The sequence below is a fragment of the Trichomycterus rosablanca genome, chromosome 21 (assembly GCF_030014385.1).
Source record: "Trichomycterus rosablanca isolate fTriRos1 chromosome 21, fTriRos1.hap1, whole genome shotgun sequence".
NCBI classification, from domain to species: Eukaryota; Metazoa; Chordata; class Actinopteri; order Siluriformes; family Trichomycteridae; genus Trichomycterus; species Trichomycterus rosablanca.
Window position 1 is genome coordinate 6,180,964 of NC_086008.1, and position 22,618 is coordinate 6,203,581.

Below are 22,618 nucleotides of genomic sequence, written 5' to 3' on the forward strand. Positions count from 1 at the left end.
CTTATAACAACCCCTAACAATTCATAAATGGGGTAGAAATAAGAGCCTACAAACTGTGTGCAGCAGTTTTGCTACAGACAGTGATTGCATACCTATAAAGCACAGCTTATAAAACAGCCAGCTGAGTGTAGGTACAAGGCTGAGGTACATAAAAGTCTGTAAGTGTTATATCAGTTCATGAATTCTCTCAGATGGTTAGAGGAAGCTCTCATCACAGGGATCATCCCAACACCCACACGTCTGCACAGAGCAGCAGGTTAGAAACTCAGATTTGGGATTCCTACAGTGTGAAATTTCAGATGGAAATAAGATGAAGTCTAAAAAATAATTAAATCAAATTAAACAGCTTAGAATACATCATATGGTCAAAAGTATGTGGACACCTGACCATAAACTTGTTAGACTTCTCAATTCAAAACCTTAGGCAGTGATATGTAGTTGAACCCCATATCTCCTGTGGTATTAACAGCCTCCACCCCCTAGGAAGGCTCCACAAGATGTCAGAGTGTGGCTGTGGACATTTGTGCCCCTTCAGTCAAAAGAGCTTTTGTGAAGTCTGACGATGATGTAGGATGATGTAGGATAGAGTTGAAGTCAGGGCTCTGTGGAGGCCACTTCGTCACTCAAAACTAGTCAAACTATTCAAGTTTCCGGGTAGATTAGGATTAAGAAAAGGGCGCTTCCCAAAGTACTGCCACAAAATAATTAAAAGCAACTAATTAATTTAATATAACTGATTCAATACAAAATGTTGACAACTGGTATGGTCGGGTCTCTATGCACTATTGATCATATAGTTTAGCTCAAACATGAAAACCCCACAACATCATATTTCTCACTCATCGGTCGTATCTTCCCTGCCGTCTGTCACTCGTGTGTTTACAAAAATCAATGAGCAAAGCTCAGAAGACAGACAGCTCAGAGATCAGGGATGTTTTTGAATCATCATTCTCTCGCTGCGTTGATGCATCTCTAGATGATTGAGTCACACCACTACCCAGACATAACATGTTTCAGAAATTCACAGCAGAAGCTTCATTGATATTTGATCTACTTGTGCATCACATGTCTCATAACGTTGACTATTAGATACTGCTACATAGTTGTCCAGGTACTTAACAGACACAGTTTGGCAAGTCTAACAGAGGGGAAGCTGGACAGGAAACTGCCTCCTTACATCTGCAACAGTGACTCTTCCTGTCTGGTGGTCAAGTGGCAAAAGAATATGGACAGAGTAACACACCAGCCTGCAAGGGTTTAGTGCAGCAGGCAGAGATCCCCATAGTACACATGGTACAAAGAGTGGGAACAATCTGTATAAGATTATGTCCGAATAAGAGAATTGAGTCAGACAAGCAAGTGGCTAGCAATCCTTCTTTTTGACCCAGAGTTCGAGCATCCAGCCTAAGTGAATTATGTCTGGGAGTGGTGAGGTCTGGATGGCATCTTGCAGCAGCGTTCATTCCCCATTACGACTCCTCCCGGCTCCTCTACATCCCATCGTTCTTCATCAAGGACCCTAGAGACCTTCAGGACCAGTTTGCCCAGCAACACTTGCTGCTGATGCTCTTTCAGAGGAGATGAGTGTTTGGGCTTGAGGGAAAAGCTCCTCGTCAGCAGCAACTCAGGCTGCTGTACGACACAACAGTAATCTGCACAGTAAATGAACCAATCAGTGATGTGTGCTGCAAACAAAGAAATGTGTAAGTGTTTTTAAGTCTAATTGTTCCAGACAGAAGGAGCTGCTGTTGCAGCAGCAGCAAGGAGGTCCAACACTAAGACATATACTAATTTATTTATTTTATTTAATTATTAATAATTATTTTTTATTGAAATGAACTCACAGGTTCCATAAGCAAGTTTAAAAAGTAACAACACAGTTCGATATGTATTATTTTGTGTATAAAAGAAACAAAGTTGCTGATTTGATCTCACTCTCAGTCACGAAGATCACAGTAAAATTGGACAAATTGATCCACCCTCGTTTCCCGAGGGACTATTTTTAAATGATTAACGAGAGAGCAATCAATACAGCAGTCAGACCAGCCGTGCAGGATGCCAGCAAGATGCGTCACAATACGCTACAGCATCCTTTATATATCAACCAGTTAGTCCTGCTGCAAACCAATGGCTCCATTAACCGTTTTAACACAATGTACCTTGCTGAGTAAACATTTACGCTGAAACACGGCTGTGTTTGTGAATACTGGTCAAAAGCAGCTGTTAAGTCTTGGGCATACACAACACAGCCAGGCTTAGGGTGGCAATTTGCCAAAAGCAGGACTGGCACACTATGTCCAGTATATGCGTCCTTAAAATTGTGCTGTATTTGCGCTGTCCTGCCCGCCACTTTATACTTGTCCCCAAAATGTCCTGATGATGTGTTCACATACACAAGAATTATTTAATTTGAAACTGATTCCTGCAGTTTTATGATTAATGTACAGTAAAACATGGCATGTGAACAATCTTCAATGATAAATCTGAGAAATGCAAATAAGGTGGATTTTGGCATAATAATATAATAATAATCAGGTTATTTGTTCAATATAATTTCATTTTTTGCTTTCAGTTCAAAACTGATGCAAAATGTGGCAAAAGCACAAGATACGACAATTACTTAACAGAAAAGCATGGTATCGTAGCACAAAAGTGCACACTACACACTGAAACTTTTAAAAATGTATTAGTAAATATTCCAAAAAATTCCATTATAATTTTTTTTTATATTAAAATCAATCTCAGGAGTAACTGAATTAGAGAATAGGAGGCCTGTGATTATTGAGGGATGGCTGTTAGCAGTTTGTTTGCTCATTGAATTGAATGTTGGATGCCAAAATGTAGTGACATTGAAAAACATTTATTGAACGCAAGTCAAGTATGAGATATAGAGAGTTCTGCATTAACAATAAAAGAAAGATCAATAAACAGCACTAATGCCATTTGGGAATTGAAAAGTATTGACTCTTATTGGTAAGTGCATCCAGTTGATAAGACCCAATGAAGATAGATGGGATAAAAAATCACACTACGCTGGATTCTCACATCATTTCTGCAGGTATCGGGCATTTTTTCCAACCTTCAGTGCTGATTTTACAGATTATCTTAAGAGAACTGGCTGACTGCAGTCACAATGCTGCAACTTCTAAAACATCGTTATTATCACAGGCATTTGGGTGACGCAGCAGTCTATTATGCTAGTCCACTATGACTGAGATCCAGGTTCGAATCTCAGAGGTACTATCAGCTGGGCATCTACACACACATGATTGGCTATTCGTAATGTAAGAGGGGTGGCATCAGTCCTGTGATGGACCGGCACCCGGTCCACGGTATTCCTGTATTGCACCCACTGTTTCCTGTTTTCCTGGTGGAACCAGACCTATTGCAACCCTGACCCTGAAAATACAAACACTTTCGATTTCAGAATTTTCTGTTTGTAACCTTAAATCCAGAGAGATTCTATTTTACCAGCTACATTTGCAAATCAGCACTAATTAAAGAAGAAGTCTGGAAAAAGTCTGGCACTGTGAAGCAAATAATACTGTTTGTCAGCCAAAAAACACCAAGGGGAGCTAATTAGAGAAAAGAAGTGAGGTAATACGTACACCCGGAGTCTTAATATGGCCATAAAAAGTAAAGTCACTGAAGAGATTTGAAAGCTTTATCGAGTAGTAGTCTATAATATTGCCAACAGCTTTTCACGACAACACTGACGCTCATGAAAGGCTGTATCTCAAGAGTCAGCTGATGACAAAAGCCCTGAATTGGTTGGGATGGCTGCAAAAGCCATTTCCTGCCACTGATCGTTCTGAGCGTTCCACACTTTCTTCTGAGGTCAGACGTCTATTACTAAATTAGCAGAGAATGATGCTGAAAACAGTGGCTGCCTGAAGGCTGGTTGGCAAGGTGAAAGAGAAGAATATCATTCGAGAACTCCCAAGAGATAGCTGATCTAGCCTTTCATGAGCATCAGTGTCAAGAAAAGCTGCTGTCAATTTCATAGACTACTACACGATAAAGACTTTAAATATCTTCACAATTAGCATAGAGTAATAATATGAGCAGAGGTCAAAGTAAAGATCTCAGTGACTTAATGTCTAAATGTCTTATGTGACATGGCAAAATAGAGGTGGTACAAAAAGTCTCCGTATTGTGCTAAAAGGAAAAAAGATGAATGTGCAGAAACAATTACTGTATATAATTTTATCAGCAGTCATTTTATCTAGCCATTAAAAAAACAAAACAATAATTAATGCAGATCTGGTCCTAATTTCTACATTTCAGTAATATGTTTATATTTGCATTGGCAAATTTGAACATATAAGAATGGTTATTAGCTTTGGCCCTGAATCATTGCATCACTATTAATGTCTGTGATTTTAGAATTAACACATTCAACAAGCAAACAGGAATGATATGTTTATATGTCCATGTATTTTGTGCATGTGAGGTCATTACGCAATGATGTAGGTTTTACAGTGTTATATAAACAGTATTTCAGCATCTACCAGCATGTCATTCCACTGTGTGCCAGCTTGCTTTACATTGTCCATTTTGAATGAACACAAGTACAATTATTATAAAGAAGATAAAATGGAATCCACAATATAAATTATTTACAAGTAAAGCTTAGGTCAAGTTTAATGAGGCCAAATGTAGGTGGAATCTTTTAATGTCCATTAGTTAATGTGTCAATTAAGATGAGTCAAGGTCAGTAAACTTATGACTCTAGCCAGATTTATTCCAAATAAATAAATCATTTCTTTGTGACTCTTACAGAACATACAAAACATTTCTTAGCAACAAAAAAAGACAATTATAGGCAAGCAGGTTCACTTCCTGAGTGTGGTGTGAGATTAACATGCTGTGACTCAATTTAAAAATTTGAACACTGCCACTTTTGATAAGGCTTAACTTAAGAGGCACCTGGAGAGAAGCTGACATCTTTGCCCTTTCAAAAATGGCTCATCCACACTCAAACCACATCCACACGTGTCAAAAGAGGTTAAAAAAAAAAATAATAATAATAATAGTACAGGTTACTGCATCAGTATTATGGGGCATTGTGACACTGTCGAAAAGAACATTTAGATGAGCTTTATTCTTTGTCTGTCTCACCAATTGAACAGCCAGACTCTATACACGGCAACAAAAATTGTAACTGTAACTAAATTTAATTCATAATAATTCAGACATATTAAAATACATAATGTGTGTTTGTTCATAATTTTAGTTTTAGTTGTTAGTGAAAATGACACAACAAGACTGTAAGAATGTTAAAAGTGAAAATCTAACGTCAAGCTGATCACACATTTCTCTCAAGCCACATAATACTGTACTATATTAGTAGTAATAGTACAAGTATTAGTAGCTGTATTAGTAGCAGTAGTATTACAAGTAAGAGTGGCTGTATTAATAATAGTAGTGTTAGTAGTAGGAGTATCACTAGCAATAACCAATAATAATAGCAATAGTAGTGTTAGTAGTAGTAGTAGTAGTAGAAGTAATAGTGGTAGAAATAGTAGTAGTATTAAGAGTATTAGTAGTTTTATTAGTAGTAATAGTAGCTGTAGTAGTAGGCGTAGTAGTAGTGGTCGTAGTAGAAATAGTACCAGTAGCTGTATTAGCAACAGTAGTGTTAATAGTAATAAAAGTATTAGTAGTTGTATTAGTAGTAGTAATAAGAGTGTTAGTATTAGTAGTGGTAGTAGTAATACTAGGAGTATTAGTAGCTGTATTAGTAACATAAGTAGCAGGAGTAGTAGTAGTTTTATTAGTATTAATAGTGGTTGAAGTAGTAGTAGTGAGAGTATTAGTAGCTGTATTAGGAATAGTAGTGTTAGTAGTAGTGAGAGTATTAGTAGCTGTATTAGGAATAGTAGTGTTAGTAGTAGTGAGAGTATTAGTAGCTGTATTAGGAATAGTAGTGTTAGTAGTAGTGAGAGTATTAGTAGCTGTATTAGCAATAGTAGTGTTAGTAGTAGTGAGAGTATTAGTAGCTGTATTAGGAATAGTAGTGTTAGTAGTAGTGAGAGTATTAGTAGCTGTATTAGCAATAGTAGTGTTAGTAGTACTGACAGTATTAGTAGCTGTATTAGGAATAGTAGTGTTAGTAGTAGTGAGAGTATTAGTAGCTGTTTTAGAAATAGTAGTGTTAGTAGTAGTGAGAGTATTAGTAGCTGTATTAGCAATAGTAGTGTTAGTAGTAGTGAAAGTATTAGTAGCTGTATTAGCAATAGTAGTGTTAGTAGTAGTGAGAGTATTAGTAGCTGTATTAGCAATAGTAGTGTTAGTAGTAGTGAAAGTATTAGTAGCTGTTTTAGAAATAGTAGTGTTAGTAGTAGTGAGAGTATTAGTAGCTGTATTAGGAATAGTAGTGTTAGTAGTAGTGAAAGTATTAGTGGCTGTATTAGCAATAGTAGTGTTAGTAGTAGTGAGAGTATTAGTAGCTGTATTAGCAATAGTAGTGTTAGTAGTAGTGAGAGTATTAGTAGCTGTTTTAGAAATAGTAGTGTTAGTAGTAGTGAGAGTATTAGTAGCTGTATTAGCAATAGTAGTGTTAGTAGTAGTGAGAGTATTAGTAGCTGTATTAGGAATAGTAGTGTTAGTAGTAGTGAAAGTATTAGTAGCTGTATTAGCAATAGTAGTGTTAGTAGTAGTGAGAGTATTAGTAGCTGTATTAGGAATAGTAGTGTTAGTAGTAGTGAGAGTATTAGTAGCTGTATTAGGAATAGTAGTGTTAGTAGTAGTGAGAGTATAAGTAGCTGTATTAGGAATAGTAGTGTTAGTAGTAGTGAGAGTATTAGTAGCTGTATTAGGAATAGTAGTGTTAGTAGTAGTGAGAGTATTAGTAGCTGTATTAGCAATAGTAGTGTTAGTAGTAGTGTATTAGTAGCTGTATTAGCAATAGTAGTGTTAGTAGTAGTGAGAGTATTAGTAGCTGTATTAGGAATAGTAGTGTTAGTAGTAGTGAGAGTATAAGTAGCTGTATTAGGAATAGTAGTGTTAGTAGTAGTGAGAGTATTAGTAGCTGTATTAGGAATAGTAGTGTTAGTAGTAGTGAGAGTATTAGTAGCTGTATTAGCAATAGTAGTGTTAGTAGTAGTGAGAGTATTAGTAGATGTATTAGCAATAGTAGTGTTAGTAGTAGTGAGAGTATTAGTAGCTGTATTAGGAATAGTAGTGTTAGTAGTAGTGAGAGTATTAGTAGCTGTATTAGGAATAGTAGTGTTAGTAGTAGTGAGAGTATTAGTAGCTGTATTAGCAATAGTAGTGTTAGTAGTAGTGAGAGTATTAGTAGCTGTATTAGCAATAGTAGTGTTAGTAGTAGTGAGAGTATTAGTAGCTGTATTAGGAATAGTAGTGTTAGTAGTAGTGTATTAGTAGCTGTATTAGGAATAGTAGTGTTAGTAGTAGTGAGAGTATTAGTAGCTGTATTAGGAATAGTAGTGTTAGTAGTAGTGAGAGTATTAGTAGCTGTATTAGGAATAGTAGTGTTAGTAGTAGTGAGAGTATTAGTAGCTGTATTAGCAATAGTAGTGTTAGTAGTAGTGAAAGTATTAGTAGCTGTATTAGGAATAGTTCCTGCTGTGTGTATCAGATGAGTAAATGTACGCTCAGATGCTAAAGGCAGCGTGGTATTTAATCATTAAACATGCTAGCATGTGGATATCATGTAAACAGTAATTGATCAGTCAGTCTCTCAGGCAGAGAGTCCACAACTCTACCCTGCACTCATCTTTCCTTTTATAACCCATTAGCAGCTGTAATCTGGGAATAACCAATGCAGTGAGGGATGAGGGGAGCGAGGGCCGTTAATGGAAGGAAGCGAGATGTGTAAGCCACTCTGTCCATCTCATTCCCTCATCCCTACCAAGTCTTTCTACAACCCACAGTGCATCAGACCTCCCGAAGACTCCTGAGCCTGATTACGTGGCTGCCAGACCCTCACACACTCCTGCAGCATGATGGATTAGAGATGGGTTATGGATGGTCCTCCTGTAGTGAGAAGCTAAATTCTGCAGTAATAGCCTCTCATGACGACGTGATTAATCATGATATTTTTGGCACAGATGAGAGGAAGGAGCAGTACTGTGTAATTAACATGGCAGTAACTCAGATTAACATGGCTGCACAATGCAGAACCAGGGATAAATCTCGGTAGCCTAAGACACTGCCTGGTGCAACACTGGCACCCTGCAGAGGTAGGGCAGTGGCTTTAGGAGGTAACTCTTCTGGTCTGTCATTGCAGTTCAAATAATTTCAGGTGACATCACGGTGCTTTAGAAGCTTTGTCCCTCTATATAAATTAGAAATGACTCTCAGGAGACATGCAGGCCTCTGGGCTGCTCCAGGGACTGAATAAAAAGGCAGGAACTGGGTGTGATAGCTCCGGGCAAACACAGGCTTAGCACAAACCAGAGGAATGGTGTGTTTTGGCATACGCCACTCTCAGCATTTCTGTCTGCCAAGAGCCTACTGTAATACAAACCCTGGAGCCTCGTAAACGGCTGCTCGTGGTCATATTTGTTTTATGGACAGAATTTACATGCAACACTGCCTCTTATTACTTGCAGATTTGAAAACTAGTAGTGTAAGGACCGTGCCTGATGATCAGATTATTCAGAGCTAGAACTGTACTGTATTTCAGCTCATGTTTTTAACATCACACCCAGCAACATGCAGAACATCTACAATACCAGACCACCAGACTAAGCAGAGAGCATGTAAAACATAGCCAAGACTAAATATGCGTTTATCCTCCGAATAGGTAGATAGTGATTTAACCGGGCTCCTACAAGCCAAACAAAAGCTGTTGATACATTACAGGCACAGGAAAACGTAGCAAAACAACACCAGTAATAGTAAAATGATAAAATATATATCACACTTATCTCAGGGGTTCAGGTGGCACAGTTATCAGGGTTTAAATCTCAGCGGTGCTATTGTCCAGGGTATTCCAGGGACATTGTAGCCTAGTGGTTAAGGTACTGGACTAGTAATCAGAAGGTCACCTGTTCAAGCCCCACCACTGCTAGGTTGCTGATGTTGGGCCCTTGAGCAAGGCCCTTACCCCTCAGTTGCTAAGAGTCTTTACTGTCAAAGTACTGTAAATCACTTTGGATAAAGGTGTGTGCCAAATGCCGAAAACGTAAATGTAAGTTTCCTGGTGAAACTAGACCTGCTGCAACCCTGACCAGGATAAGGTGGTTGTTAAAAAATATATATATATTTTTCTGGTTAAAAGGGTTTGCTAATGAAACCATGAATGCTCACTGACCATTTCCCCCAAATTAATAATTTTTTTGGTGCTCAGGTGGCACAGTGGTATATTGCACTTGCCCACCACTGGGACCAGGGTTTGAATCCCCAGTGGTGCTATTGGCTGGTCAAGCATCTACATTTACAGACAAGATTGGCTATGTCTGAGGGGGAGGGGTGGTAAAGGCCCTGCAATGTATTAACATCCTTTCCAGGGTGTAACTGCCTTCCGTCCAGTGATTACAGCAAAGCCAGACCGACCGCAACCCTGACCAGGATAAACTGGACTCTACAAAATACGTCCCAACTCATAGATCACAGAAGTTTCTAGAAATAAAGTGTTGGACTCACGTTGTACAGAATGTCCACCCAGCCCTCCATAGTGATGCACTGGAAGACAGTTAGCACAGCAAAGAGGATGTTGTCAAAGTTAGTGATGCCAAAGTTAGGGCCGATCCAGTACTCCTCACAGGTGGAGTTGTTTTCACATGTTTGTGCTGGAGCTTCCTGTCCACAGGGATAGTCCCCCACTCGCTCCCCTATAAAAACACAGACCAAAGATCAACCATTTTATTTCATCAATCATATAATCATCAGAACAGCTTTCAGTCTCATCAAATACTAAGCAATTCTAAAATGTATTTTTGAAATATTTAAAATTCCAATCCATTCTTTATGAGGATTATATGATTTGTACCTTATTTGTACATAATTGCATACAATTTTGATCCTGCCAAAGCCTGGTAAATAAAGCTGAGGTCAGTTCCACGTACCGTCTTTAAAGCAGGTTCGGTGGAATTTGCCCATGTAGAAGTCCAGGCCGATGATAGCGAACATGAGGATGGCGAAGAAAAGCAGCAGGCCGATTTGCAGCAGAGGCACCATGGCTTTCATGATGGACTTCAGAACCACCTGAAGACCTGCACACAATTACAATATGTGTCACATAACTGATAAACAAAAAATACAATGTTTAATATGTTCTTATTGCATGTTAACATCTCATTCAGAAGAGTAAAAGGTTAGTCCTATTTTTTTTATTTCTTTCTGCTGCTCCCATATTTAAGAATCATCACAGCATAACTGATTTGGCAGTTTCTGCCCTTCAGATGCCAAGAGTATTGCACGTATGTAAGTGTCAAACAACACAGACGTACACTATAAACCAGCAAATGTGTGTAGTTTACCTTCATTTCTCCAAATACTTACTGGGAATTCCAGAAACCAGTTTAAGAGGCCGTAAGACTCGTACTGCTCTAAGCGTCCGTAAATCAAAGTCTGCCCCAACAGTGGTCAGAATCCTGAAAAAAGAAAGAAAGGGGGTTAGAATAGCACAGCATTACTTATTCATTTAATAGTGAGACTCAATGGGAACCAAGTCAAGATCTGGAGCCTATCCTGAAAACACAGACTATAAGGAATGTTTGAAGTCCCTTAAAGGGCTCATCTTTCTCAGTGAGAGAAAATGACAGAAAACACTGGTCAGAGTGGCACAGTGGGTAACATACAGGATCACTGACTTGGAAAGTTGTGAATTCATGCTGCATCACGAAGGTGTCACTGTTGGGAACTTGAACAAGGGCAGTGGTCGCTCAGCGTTAACAGGTCTAGTAATCTAAAGTTCTCTGGTTCAAGCAGCACATCTGCCAGGCTGCCACTGTTGGGCTCCCGAGCAAGGAAGGCCCTTAACCATAAATTGCTTGCATTATTAGTTTTTGTAATTGAACACTTCTCTGCTGAATTGCTTCATATGAGCGATTACAGTCAACGCATCCATTTTGAGTTCCCATTATCATCTAACTGTCTAACTATCATTGACTGGGTGTGACTAGAAGCTTGGTGTCATTTCTTTAATGCTGAATGTAATACAACAGCCCAGCTAGTGCCGCACCGCAGCCCTCCCACCGGTTCTCATCAGGCATTGTAAGAGCCGCTCCGCCTCACACTGAGAACACAGTGGAAAAGGCGAGGGCTTGCCCAACCACAAGAACACTGGCACAACTCACTCAGAGATCCGATCAGTTTGGGTCTAATCTGCTTTTCATCCACTAGGTTCATGTTTAAAGGTTAATTCCTTCCACAGTCTTACATACAAATAAAACCAAACATTTCAGTTATGTTCCTGTACTAGCATCATATTCATATATTCATAACACCACTGGCAAAAGATCGGTGTAGGTTTGCATATGTCTAGACATAATAATTTCATAATAAAAAACATGATTACATTTATAAGTGTGTTTTATTAAATTAGTTAAGCTGTGACTAAACATTTTTTTCTACCTTCCATTAAGTTCACTGGAGTAACAATCGTCTACGTCTGCACATAAACCTCACTTACGCCTACCAACTACACCTACGATTACAGAAATTTTTAGAAACTAGCTTAGGTGGTTGGTGTGAAATAAACAGAAACAAATAATATAAAACATTTATATCTGCAAGTAAGTGATATCACAGAAGTAAACAGTAATTTTCATGATTACATGTTTGGTTATAAGCGTGTAACAGCAGCCTGTTTACCTGGATCAGAACATTTTGAAGATTGATGCTGAGTTCACAGTGTTTGTGCAACAAATCAAATGTAATTTAGATTCCAGATCGGGTCTGCTAACACTTACTGATGTGATGGATAACAGTTCTGAGGGAATTTTTCCAAACATTATCAAAATGCAGACCATTATCACCCAACCTATGACATCCTGCTCTGTTGAATGACTGTCCTTCACAGCCAACTGCATCAAAACCAGTCTACAATCTTCCATGCTGATTACTCATCTTAATAATTTGGCCCTACTAATATTAAAGTGGGAACTAAGAGACCTACTAGACATCTCTACTTGCATCTGTATGGACAAGCAGGGTAACCAAAACACATTTGTGATAACTGAAGTCAATCTAAGCTGTGTTATCCCAAAACACACCTCCTATAATGCCTCCTGAACAGCTGGCCTGAGGAAGAGGATACGCAGCACCATGCTGAGAAACATCTGGAAAACCATTGCAGAAGTTTGTGCAGATCCCCCACCACAGGAGATTAGCTATCTAATGGACCTGCGACAAAACCGCAGGCGATGAGTTAGCTTTATTCGCACCGAATGTAGCATTATCGCTAAACACATAAATGGGACTTTTTCTTACCTAGCATTTCTCCAAACTGTAGAATATATATAATGAAAAAAAGTAATTAGAAAAGGATTAAAAGCTGTTTTTGCTTTATTCAATTCTCACAAATTGAAGTAAGTAAACCAAAAATGTGTGTGTGCAGAAATGTCTGCTGCATCTGTTGTGTATGAGAGAAAAAAACATTCCCGAAAGAGAGAAACCCACAAAACCCCTCACTTAAATTAAATATACACCGATCAGCCAAAACATTAAAACCACCTCCTTGTTTCTACACTCACTGTCCATTTTATCAGCTCCACTTACCATATAGAAGCACTTTGTAGTTCTACAATTACTGACTGTACTCCATCTGTTTCTCTGCATGCTTTGTTAGCCCCCTTTCATGCTGTTCTTCAATGGTCAGGACTCTCCCAGGACCACCACAGAGCAGGTATTATTTGGGTGGTGGATCATTCTCAGCACTGCAGTGACACTGACATGGTGGTGGTGTGTTAGTGTGTGTTGTGCTGATATGAGTGGATAAGACACAGCAATGCTGATGGAGTTTTTAAACACTTACTGTCACTGATGGACTGAGAATAATCCACCAACCAAAAATATCCAGCCAACAGCGCCCCATGGGCAGCGTCCTGTGACCACTGATGAAGGTCTAGAAGATGACCAACTCAAACAGCAGCAAGAGATGAGCGATCGTCTCTGACTTTACATCTACAAGGTGGACCAACTAGGAAGGAGTGTCTAATAGAGTGGACAGTGAGTGGACATGGTATTTAAAAACTTTAGCAGCGCTGCTGTGTCTGATTCACTCGTACCAGCACAACACACACTAACACACCACCACCATGTCAGTGTCACTGCAGTGCTGAGAATGATCCACCACCCAAATATTACCTGCTCTGGGAGAGTCCTGACCATTGAAGAACAGCATGAAAGGGGGCTAACAAAGCATGCAGAGGAACAGGTGGACTACAGTCAGTAATTGTAGAACTACAAAGTGCTCCTATATGGTAAGTGGAGCTGATACAATGGACAGTGAGTGTAGAAACAAGGAGGTGGTTTTAATGTTATGGCTGATCAGTGTAGATCCATTATAGAAATTCAGATCCACAACCATGGGACTTTAACTCTAAAGATGCTAAAATCTGGACCCGCCTGAGTATTTTTTGGAATTTTTTTTCCCCATCCTCCGTTGCACTTAGGTGCTCTCATAAATAAAATTGATCAATAGATCCTCTTTAGATTACACCAATCCTGCACAAAACCTCCAGCCACTGGTGCTGAACCACTATACAAATGAAGTAAGGTTACTGTCACTCATATCCTGACTGAGACTGGCAGGTTATTAAGCCGGCTGTTGATAGCCTGCACACGGTATTTACTGTGTGCCAAGCTTACATCACACATCTTCACTGTCAGATTACTGGCCGGACCAGTCAGCAAATGTCTTAAAAATAAAGACAACCTGATATTAGGCATTAAGCCGAGCACAAAATGCTCCCAGAATGACGAGGACGAGGACAAGGGTAACAGTGACAAAGCGCGAGAGGTGTGGAATAAAAAAAATGCAAAAGCAGCACATTTTGTAATGAATCAAATGGAGCTGATTTGTGAGAGGTGTTTGAAAAATCGATTCACCGACTGCTTTATAATTTATCAGGTTTGGTTTAGGATGAATAATGTATTTCAGCTTTTAACTGAATTAATAATAAAATTAAAACATTAAAACCTTGCGCCAAGCCTAACATGATGTACATGATGTCAAAACAGCTTCGACCCGCCAAAGAAAATTTGTGTTATTTAGTACCAGGACATTATCTAGGTAGATTGCCCTACAGTGCATCCAGGGCAGCTGTGGCCTAGTGGTTAAGGTACTGGATCAGTAATGGTACTGGTTCAAACCCCAGGCTGCCACTGGTTGCCACTGTTGGGCCCTTGGGCAAGGCCCTTAAGCTTCAATTGCTTAGACTGTATACTGTCACAACTGTAAGTCGCTTTGGTTAAAAGCGTCTGCTAAATGCCAAAAATGTAAATGGTCCTGATCTCTACACTATTAAACAATGCACACATAACCGGTCATCTACATGATCTTTAAATCAACCTTTTTCCACCTTGCTTCATTGTCCGGTTCTAATACCTGTGTCATTGTTGGTGCTTTCCACAGTGGACAGGAGTCTGCATGGGCACTTTGACTGGCTTGTGACAATGCAGCCCCATAAACAGAAATATCTGCAACTTGGACCACAGTAAAACTTGTGTTGGTCCATACCAGACACCGTAGCCTTCATGTCCTCAAGCATCTCAGGCTCATCAGTGATGGTTAAAGCTTTTTGTATCTGCCACACTTCCTTGAAAAGAAGCAGTCGGCATCTTCAACTCCACTGCCAGCATAGGTGTTTGGGAGTGTTGCTTGACATGGGGAACTGGCAATGTTTAAATAGGAAGAAAAAAGGGCAAAAGATGGGGTTACTATAATCTGGCCTTCAAAAGTTCTCCCAAAAGTGATGAACCTTTGCAGCATTTGGCAGACGACTTTATCCAACGACTTTATTTATTACAGTTGAATCCAATTACAGTCAATTAATTGTGTGATAAAAGTCGTGCTCAGGGGTCCAACAGAGGCAACTTGGTGGTGATAAGTCTTAAACCAAAGGCCTTCTGATTACTACTTTTATGTTCTCTTTTTGAAGAGTAAAAAGTGTGAAGTCTCTGAAAAGAATATAACAAAGTACAGGAGGCAGATTTGCCATGTTTTATTTTTAAGTCCGTGTGGCATCCACATTAATAATTTCCTGCCATGCCAACTAGCGATGACAGCAATATGACTGTGAAGCAGAGGTGAATTTGTATAAAGCAACAAGTACGCGTGACACATTGACAGCTGGCATATGTTCTGTTCTCTCTACATTACTGTGATGATAAATCCTTATGATTAATACATATGTAGCTCAACATGCTGATTCCTTTTGCTAATACAGTGTGTTTCTCACAGTCAGTTTCTCCAAGTGCTGCCATATCCACAGCTACAGTGAACGAGTTTCCATGTTTTTCAAAGTTTTGCTGAATTTGATTACCCCTTTTCACAGGATACTAATAGAGTAAAGCAAAGGCCGCTCTGGTGGTGCAGCAGTAAAATACTCTAGCCCACTTGTCACGCATCTACACAGACATCTGAACAGCCTAGCCAGGTGTTACACAAGTCAGTTTGCTCAATGTTGGTCCCAAATATACCTGACAAAACAAAAGAAAGCTTGTTTCAGCAAGGGCATCCCGTGTGAAAACAGCTTAATCAGATATGAAGACCAGAAGTGAAGCATGTGATGTAGGTATGCAGACCATTGAGAAATAAGGTGAAACACCCAGTGGCTTGACCCATGCACCCAAAACTACTACAGTGCCAATAGCTATCCTTTATGAGAAAACATCTGCTTAGGCCTTCTAGATGTGAGTGGAAAACCCAGGTGTATTCTATTGGTGTCCCAATACTTCTCTACATACAATGTATGAAGGTGGTTTCCTTCAGGTATTGAGTTATTGACCAAATAAAAGACAGCAGGTTGAGATTAAAAGATCTTTAAGAGACCAGTAATGATCAGATGGTGATTATAATAATTGGTGTATGGAGGAATCTTATAATATCGTTGATAATGATTGAAGGATTTGTAGACTTCCTGTGTAACTCAAACTGTAAATGGAGTTAAACTAAGTTATAAAACTGCCAATGATGCAATGCATAGGAACGCAGATCTACCAAAAACAAAGAAACCCCAACCAGATTACCCAAAAAACAACCTTACTCTAGCAGGATTAGCATCTCTTTGTTTGAACAGAGTATGAGGGTGGGTATACTGGACAGGGTACACTGTAGATCTCAGTGTGTCTATAATTATTCAGTGTTTCCCAAACATTTCACCAGCATAATTGCAGGCCTGTCATTAGGGCCTGGCACGGACTGTTCAGCTGGATCTGTGGCGTATTTCTCAGATATGGATGGAGACTCAGCTGTATGTTCTTTCTTAGTCTTGCACCAAGACTCCTTTCTAGAAGTGGCTTCCTATCTCGAGCCTCCTTTCGCTTGGTGGCTAGCAGGAGTTCAGCAAGTGTCAGCTGACCAACACTGAAACAGGACTAAAACTAAAAAGATCTGAGGTTTTGTTTTTGATTTGTGTGTGACTTTCAAACAATGGTTTATAAAATGGTAAAAATGATAACAGTGACCTAGCGGTTAAGGTCCTAAAATAGTGATCAGATGGTTGCTGGTTTAAGTCTCACCACTGCTAAGTTGCCACTGTTGGGCCCCTGAGCAAGGTCCTTAACCCTCAATTGCTTGCATTGTACTGTATTTAGTCACTTTAGATAAAAAAAAAACATCTGGTTATTGTGAAATCTTATATCATCTACCATCACCTATCATCGCCCTGTTAGAAACACTGATTGGCTTGAGGCACCTATACACATTATATAGCCAAAGGTATTTGGACACCTGACCATAAGCTTGTTGGACACCCCATTTTAAAAACAAATGTATTAAAGCAGACTGACCTTTATGTGATTCTGACTCTAGTTTCAGCTATAACAACAGCCGCTCCTCTGAGAAAGCTTCTCACAAGGCTTTAAAGTAAATCTGTGGGAATTTGTGCCTATTAGGTAAAAATAATAATAATAATAAAACAGCCATTTGTATGGCTGGGCACTGATGTTGGTCAAGAAAGCCTCAGTTGATGTTCCAGTTCATTCCAGAGTGTAGGCCACTAGAGTTTCTTTAAACCAAACTTATTTTCATGTCTTTATTGAGCTTGTTTGTTCACTGGGGTAAAGTAATGCTGGAACAAGAAAGGGTCTTCCCTAAACTGTTGCTGCAAAGTTGAAAGCATATCATTTCCTTCATTTCATTGATTTATTACACCTGTTAGAAATTCTTGTGGCAGAAACACATGAATTGAATAATTAGAAGGGGCGTAACAATACTAGTGTATTTGCCTCATGTAGACCTCTAATCGAAAGACTGATGAGTCCACTGATCTCATCATAAAACGCTTATTATTTTAAGTTTAATTCTGTATTTTATTTATTTCATTTCCTTCCATGTTTCCTTTTAACATACCAAAGGTTTGCCAGGTTCACCTGACCAGACAAGCCCTGCCCTGTCAGTTCTGGTGTAACAGGTTCAGTCTGTATGGCTAAGTAAATATACATACTTAAATAAACAAGCACATGAGAGCACAGCTACGACACAATAGCAAAAACGGCCATATGACCTATGACCTTTTTGATAATGTATAAGTGAACCCATGTTGTTCTTCACACGGCGTGTTTATTTGAAAGCAGTGTTGACACAGCTGAGTGGAGGTGGAGGGCTTTTCCAGAGTGATTAGCGCACGCGACAGGAAGGAAACGCTCACCAGAGACGAGACTCATCTCCACAGAAACAGAGGTGGATCCTCCACTCTCACAGGAAATACAGGCGAGAGTGAGAGAGCGGCATCAGAAAACATAAATATCCAAGTCCTGCTCCATCACAATCTGATCACAGGAGATTTAAATACACTTGTAAAAAGTTCCTACTCCTCTCGCCCTCCTCTCGTTTCCAAACAAAATATAAAAGTGAGGAAACTTTTTGAAGTTCCCTCATATTTAGTCACAACTGTAAGTTGCTTTGGATGAAAAGCGTCTGGTAAATGTGTAATCTTACATCATCTACTTAACATCTACTTAACAATAGTTTCCTCACTAATGGTGATGTAGAAAATTTCAAGAATGAAAGTGTGTGACAAATAAAAAGTACTTTTTAAGAGTAAATTTTGTTTTAAATGTAACTCGCCCTGTTAAAAACACTGATTGGCTTACAGCACCAAAATACATTATATAACCAAAAGTAATTGGACACCTGACCATTTTCATGTTGAACATCACATTTTAAATGCAAATTGTATTAAATATAATGACCTCTATGTGATCTTTTCAGCTATAACAACAGCCTCTCCTCTAAGAAGACTTTTGACAACTTATTCATGAAGACACAAGAAATGCATCAAAATAATTCTTACAGCCGCTTCCTTCAACTAATGTCAAGGTTCATAACTCCACAATACCAAAGAATAAACAAGGCAAAATTGGAATTCATGGGAGGGTAGCGAGGAAGAAACTACTGCCAACCGAGTGATGCTTAAGTGACACTTATAAAAGCACCTGAAGCATATTTAAATTATTTGTGACAATGTTATACAGACAAACCAATCAAAACTATTCACACAGCGCAGGTCTTATTATTTCTGCCCTGAAGTAAAAAGCAAATACGACTTTATGGGCAACTTCAATACGACTTCAAAACGGCAACGGTAGTGCAATGTTCCAGAGAAGCTTTGCTGCATTGAGACCTGGGCGACATTATTATTGGTTGGGAGGTAAAAGGAAATCAGGGCGTCCGACAGAAACCCGCACGCACATCAAAGCCAGAGACTGGAACTAGACAAATGATGTGAAAATAGAGAAGATGCATAAATGCCTCCAATTTGTGAGCATGCGTGAAATATTAGATGATAGATAACTCCTGCCTATAAAGCGCTTTGTAATCAGAGCTATCAAGTGAACATTGATCTGCCAATTGTAAGGTAATAAACTAGTCTTATTAATAACAAAACCAATATCATACATCTCTATGGCAACACAGGCTTATAATGGGAGGATTGTTATAGACGCCTCACTGATGTACATACAGTGTAATGGTCAGCAGAACTTTGTAAAGCACTTAAAATATGTTCAGTACATTACTTGTATAACTATTATTTCATTTAAAAATCTTTTTAAAAGCAACAGAAGAGCAAACCTTATTATTACTATACAATTTTATTATTACTAAATGTAGACACGATTTTATTATTTAGTTAGGCAGGTTAAAAGTGTTCATAGTAAGCTGGATCAGCCAGTGTCAGAATCAAACCAAATACACTATATGGCAAATAGTATGTAGACACTAAACCATGAGCTTGTTCATCCCATTGCGATCCCTTCACATCCCATTCTAAAACCAGAAGTATAGAGTTGGTCTCCACTGTGCAGATGTCACAGCCTGGGTATTCTGGGAAGGTTTCCATAACATGTTCTAATTTCTTCCTAGAGTTTTAACGTCAGGGATTTATGTAAGCCACTAAAGTTCCTTTACCCCAAACTTATTAAACCTTATTAAAACTTATTGTCTTTATCAACCTCACTTTGTGTACATGGAACAGGTCAGGGCCTTCCTTAAACTTTTGCCAGAAAGTGGATATAATTTCATTTACATAATTGATTTATTAAACCTGTTAGCAATTGTTGTGGCTGAAACACAAATTAAAAATTAAAAGGGGGTCCATATACAATACAATGTCCATATAGTGTATCTCAAATGTAACAGGTCACCAAATACATTAAAGTCAGAAAACAGTAGTCATCTGTGCTGTCCATGTACACTAGTGGATTTCCCACAGAGTTTGATGCCATGATGTCATGGCTTTAATGTCATGACTGCAGGAATGTTCACACGATCTCAGCCTCAAATACAGAGCTGTACCATCAGGTAGAATGTACAGGGAATCTTGTAACCTCTTTATTATTCAAATTATTGTTCATTTACTGATTGATTGCATAGTTATCTAATTCTTTTTATTTTGCTTGCCTGTGAGCAACATCAGGTGATGTATTTAAGTAAAAGAAGCATGTTTACATACAAAAAAGATTATTTTCCTGTTTTCAGATGACTTAAACAGAAAGTCATGTGACATGATCAGCCAATCACATTTATCTGCCCCCAACCTCAGCAAATGATTCGAATGATGTGCACACAGCGTTATCCATGCCCAACCCCAAACCTTCGTTTTCAAGTAGAAAAAAAAAGATCAGTTTTCATACCAAACTCTGGGTCCAAACACACTCGGGTTTAGGACAAAGGTGCAAGCGTATGAACAGCCTAACTGTCCAAGTGACACAAAACTACTGCAGTTAAACAACCAAAAGATTTCTAATTCCACCATCATCTACTGGTGGAAAAAGATGCTGAGAACAGTAAGTGAACCGTTCAGCTCTCTGGAAAGCATGAACAAATATACAGTGGTATAAAAAAGTAATTATCCTCTCTCTGATTGCCTCTGTTGTTGCATATGAGTTACACTTAATTATTTTAGATTATTAAACAAAACATATTACACTAGGGAAATTCTTCTTTAAAACGCTTGGAAATACCCTTCCCAACACAGATGAGACTTTATTAAGGAAAGGAAAGGCCGCAACACTGACCAGGATGGAGCAGTAAAACATGGAAATTAATTTAAAGTAAATAAAAAAAATAATTATTTATATAATATTAATTCATTCATTTAAAAAAAAGACTTTTTCTAACAATGTTTACGCCCATATCAGTACCAGCTGTAAAATCAGCCAATACTGAAATTTAAATTAATAAATTACAGGAAACAGCATTCCATAAATTTAGAAGCGTTTGAAGGTTATTGTATGCTTCATCACTAAATTTTCCATTCAAAAACAGCTGAAATCATCAAAACAACACCCCTGGAGCATTTTTTTTTTTCAACGCCTCATTGTAAAGTTCGAGAGATAACAAACCAGTTGGGCCAGTCTGACAGTTTAAAGCATCATATATTTTTTTTAAATCATAAATACATATTTTTCTTTTGTGCACTTTAAATTTAGATTGGGTGATTTATTGTAATTTATTAAAAGTATTATACACAGTTTGTGTCAAGCAACCAACAAACCAACCAATTAAATAAAGAGAAGCAGAAACGTCGCAGCTCGGCTCTTCTTTTTTTAGTCGGAGGAACTTTGCAAGTGAAATTAATGCCTGGTTTTGCATGTTTCCTTTCTTACAAACGTCTGTTCAATCAGAAAACAGGAAGTGACTTGATAAGAGTGAATGAAACTACGTGTCAATCATTCTCTTGCGGCATCCAGGTATGTCTGACTTTTTATCCTGAGCTTTTACACTTTTTAACTTATCATTTAAAACTACTAAGTTTACCTTAGTGATATGTTTCAAATACTGCTAATATAGTTTAAATGTATGTATGTAAAACGCTTATGAGAACATGTGTATTAATAAGACATAACTTTTACTATGATAAGTTTATTAATAACATGGAGTTATGTTCTCCAATCTTTAGGTATGGTATACTTATTTCTAGTTAGTAAATAGATAGATAGATAGATAGATAGATAGATAGATAGATAGATAGATAGATAGATAGATAGATAGATAGATAGATAGATAGATAGATAGATAGATAGATAGATAGATAGATAGATAGATAGATAGATAGATAGATAGATAGATAGATAATTCATTATAATTAGTTAGTGATTATGATTTGCTTTAACTGGTAACTTTTCTGTGCCAATATAAAACGGCTAGTTTGTCTGTTACTATAATACAGAGCATGTGCATTGTACCAGGAATTTTCAATTTTTCAATTTCATGTTTCTGTACAAGTCTTAAAAATCTGATTATAATTTTCCACAAATCAGGTTTTTTAAACAGCTTCAGATCTGCTTTTCCAAAAGTTTTCCAAGGTCCAAAAGGAAACCCAAATTGTCACGTAATGCTAGGAGGAAGTTTGCCTGAATGGTCAAATCTGGTAATCCAGGAATCACAAAAATACAGGTCTGTCATAAATTACAAGCTGCTGAAAGCACTAAAATCTCATAGGCTTAAAAAAACTGCTGAACAAGAAAGACGCTCCAAAATCCCCTTAAAGCTTCACTGAAGTTTGTTGCTGAATCTAGATCAGTGGACTAGAGTTTTGTGGTATTTTATTGAATAAAATAAAGTTACACTTTATGGCCAAACAAACCCAACTATGAGCTAGTTAAACATCCCATTTTAAAAGCACAGGCTTTTAAAAAGGAGTACCCCTTCGTTTTTTGCTATAAAAGGCTTTTCCCAAAATTGTACATTGGGTCTGTATAATTGTGTAGCTATTTTAAAGATTTTGTGTTTTTCTTTAATTTTTTTTCAGCAACTTTATGAAAATGGATTTCCTGGCTTTTGTCTTGGGCTTACAGATGACTCAAAACTCCCAGGGCCAGCAGGCCTACATCATGTACCATGGCACATCCTTTCACAGTGCTCTCCTAATCCTACGAAATGGCTTTTCTCAGTCACAGGGAGGCATGTTGGGGCCTGGTGTCTATGTGACCCGGAGTTTTCAGAAGGCTACTGCGTACCCCAAAAATCTTCCAC

At 38.3% G+C, this 22,618-nt stretch overlaps 1 protein-coding gene across 1 annotated transcript in view; it reads right to left on the bottom strand.

Annotated features, from left to right (window-relative positions):
• cacna1ba (calcium channel, voltage-dependent, N type, alpha 1B subunit, a) overlaps positions 1–22,618 on the bottom strand; it is a 122,807-nt gene that overhangs the window by 80,663 nt on the left and 19,526 nt on the right. Inside the window, exons 4-6 of the mRNA XM_063017845.1 lie at positions 10,474–10,565; positions 10,038–10,184; positions 9,616–9,803 (exon numbers count right to left, since the gene is read on the bottom strand). Coding sequence (XP_062873915.1) covers positions 9,616–9,803; positions 10,038–10,184; positions 10,474–10,565 — 427 coding nt within the window. The remainder of the gene's footprint in view (positions 1–9,615; positions 9,804–10,037; positions 10,185–10,473; positions 10,566–22,618) is intronic.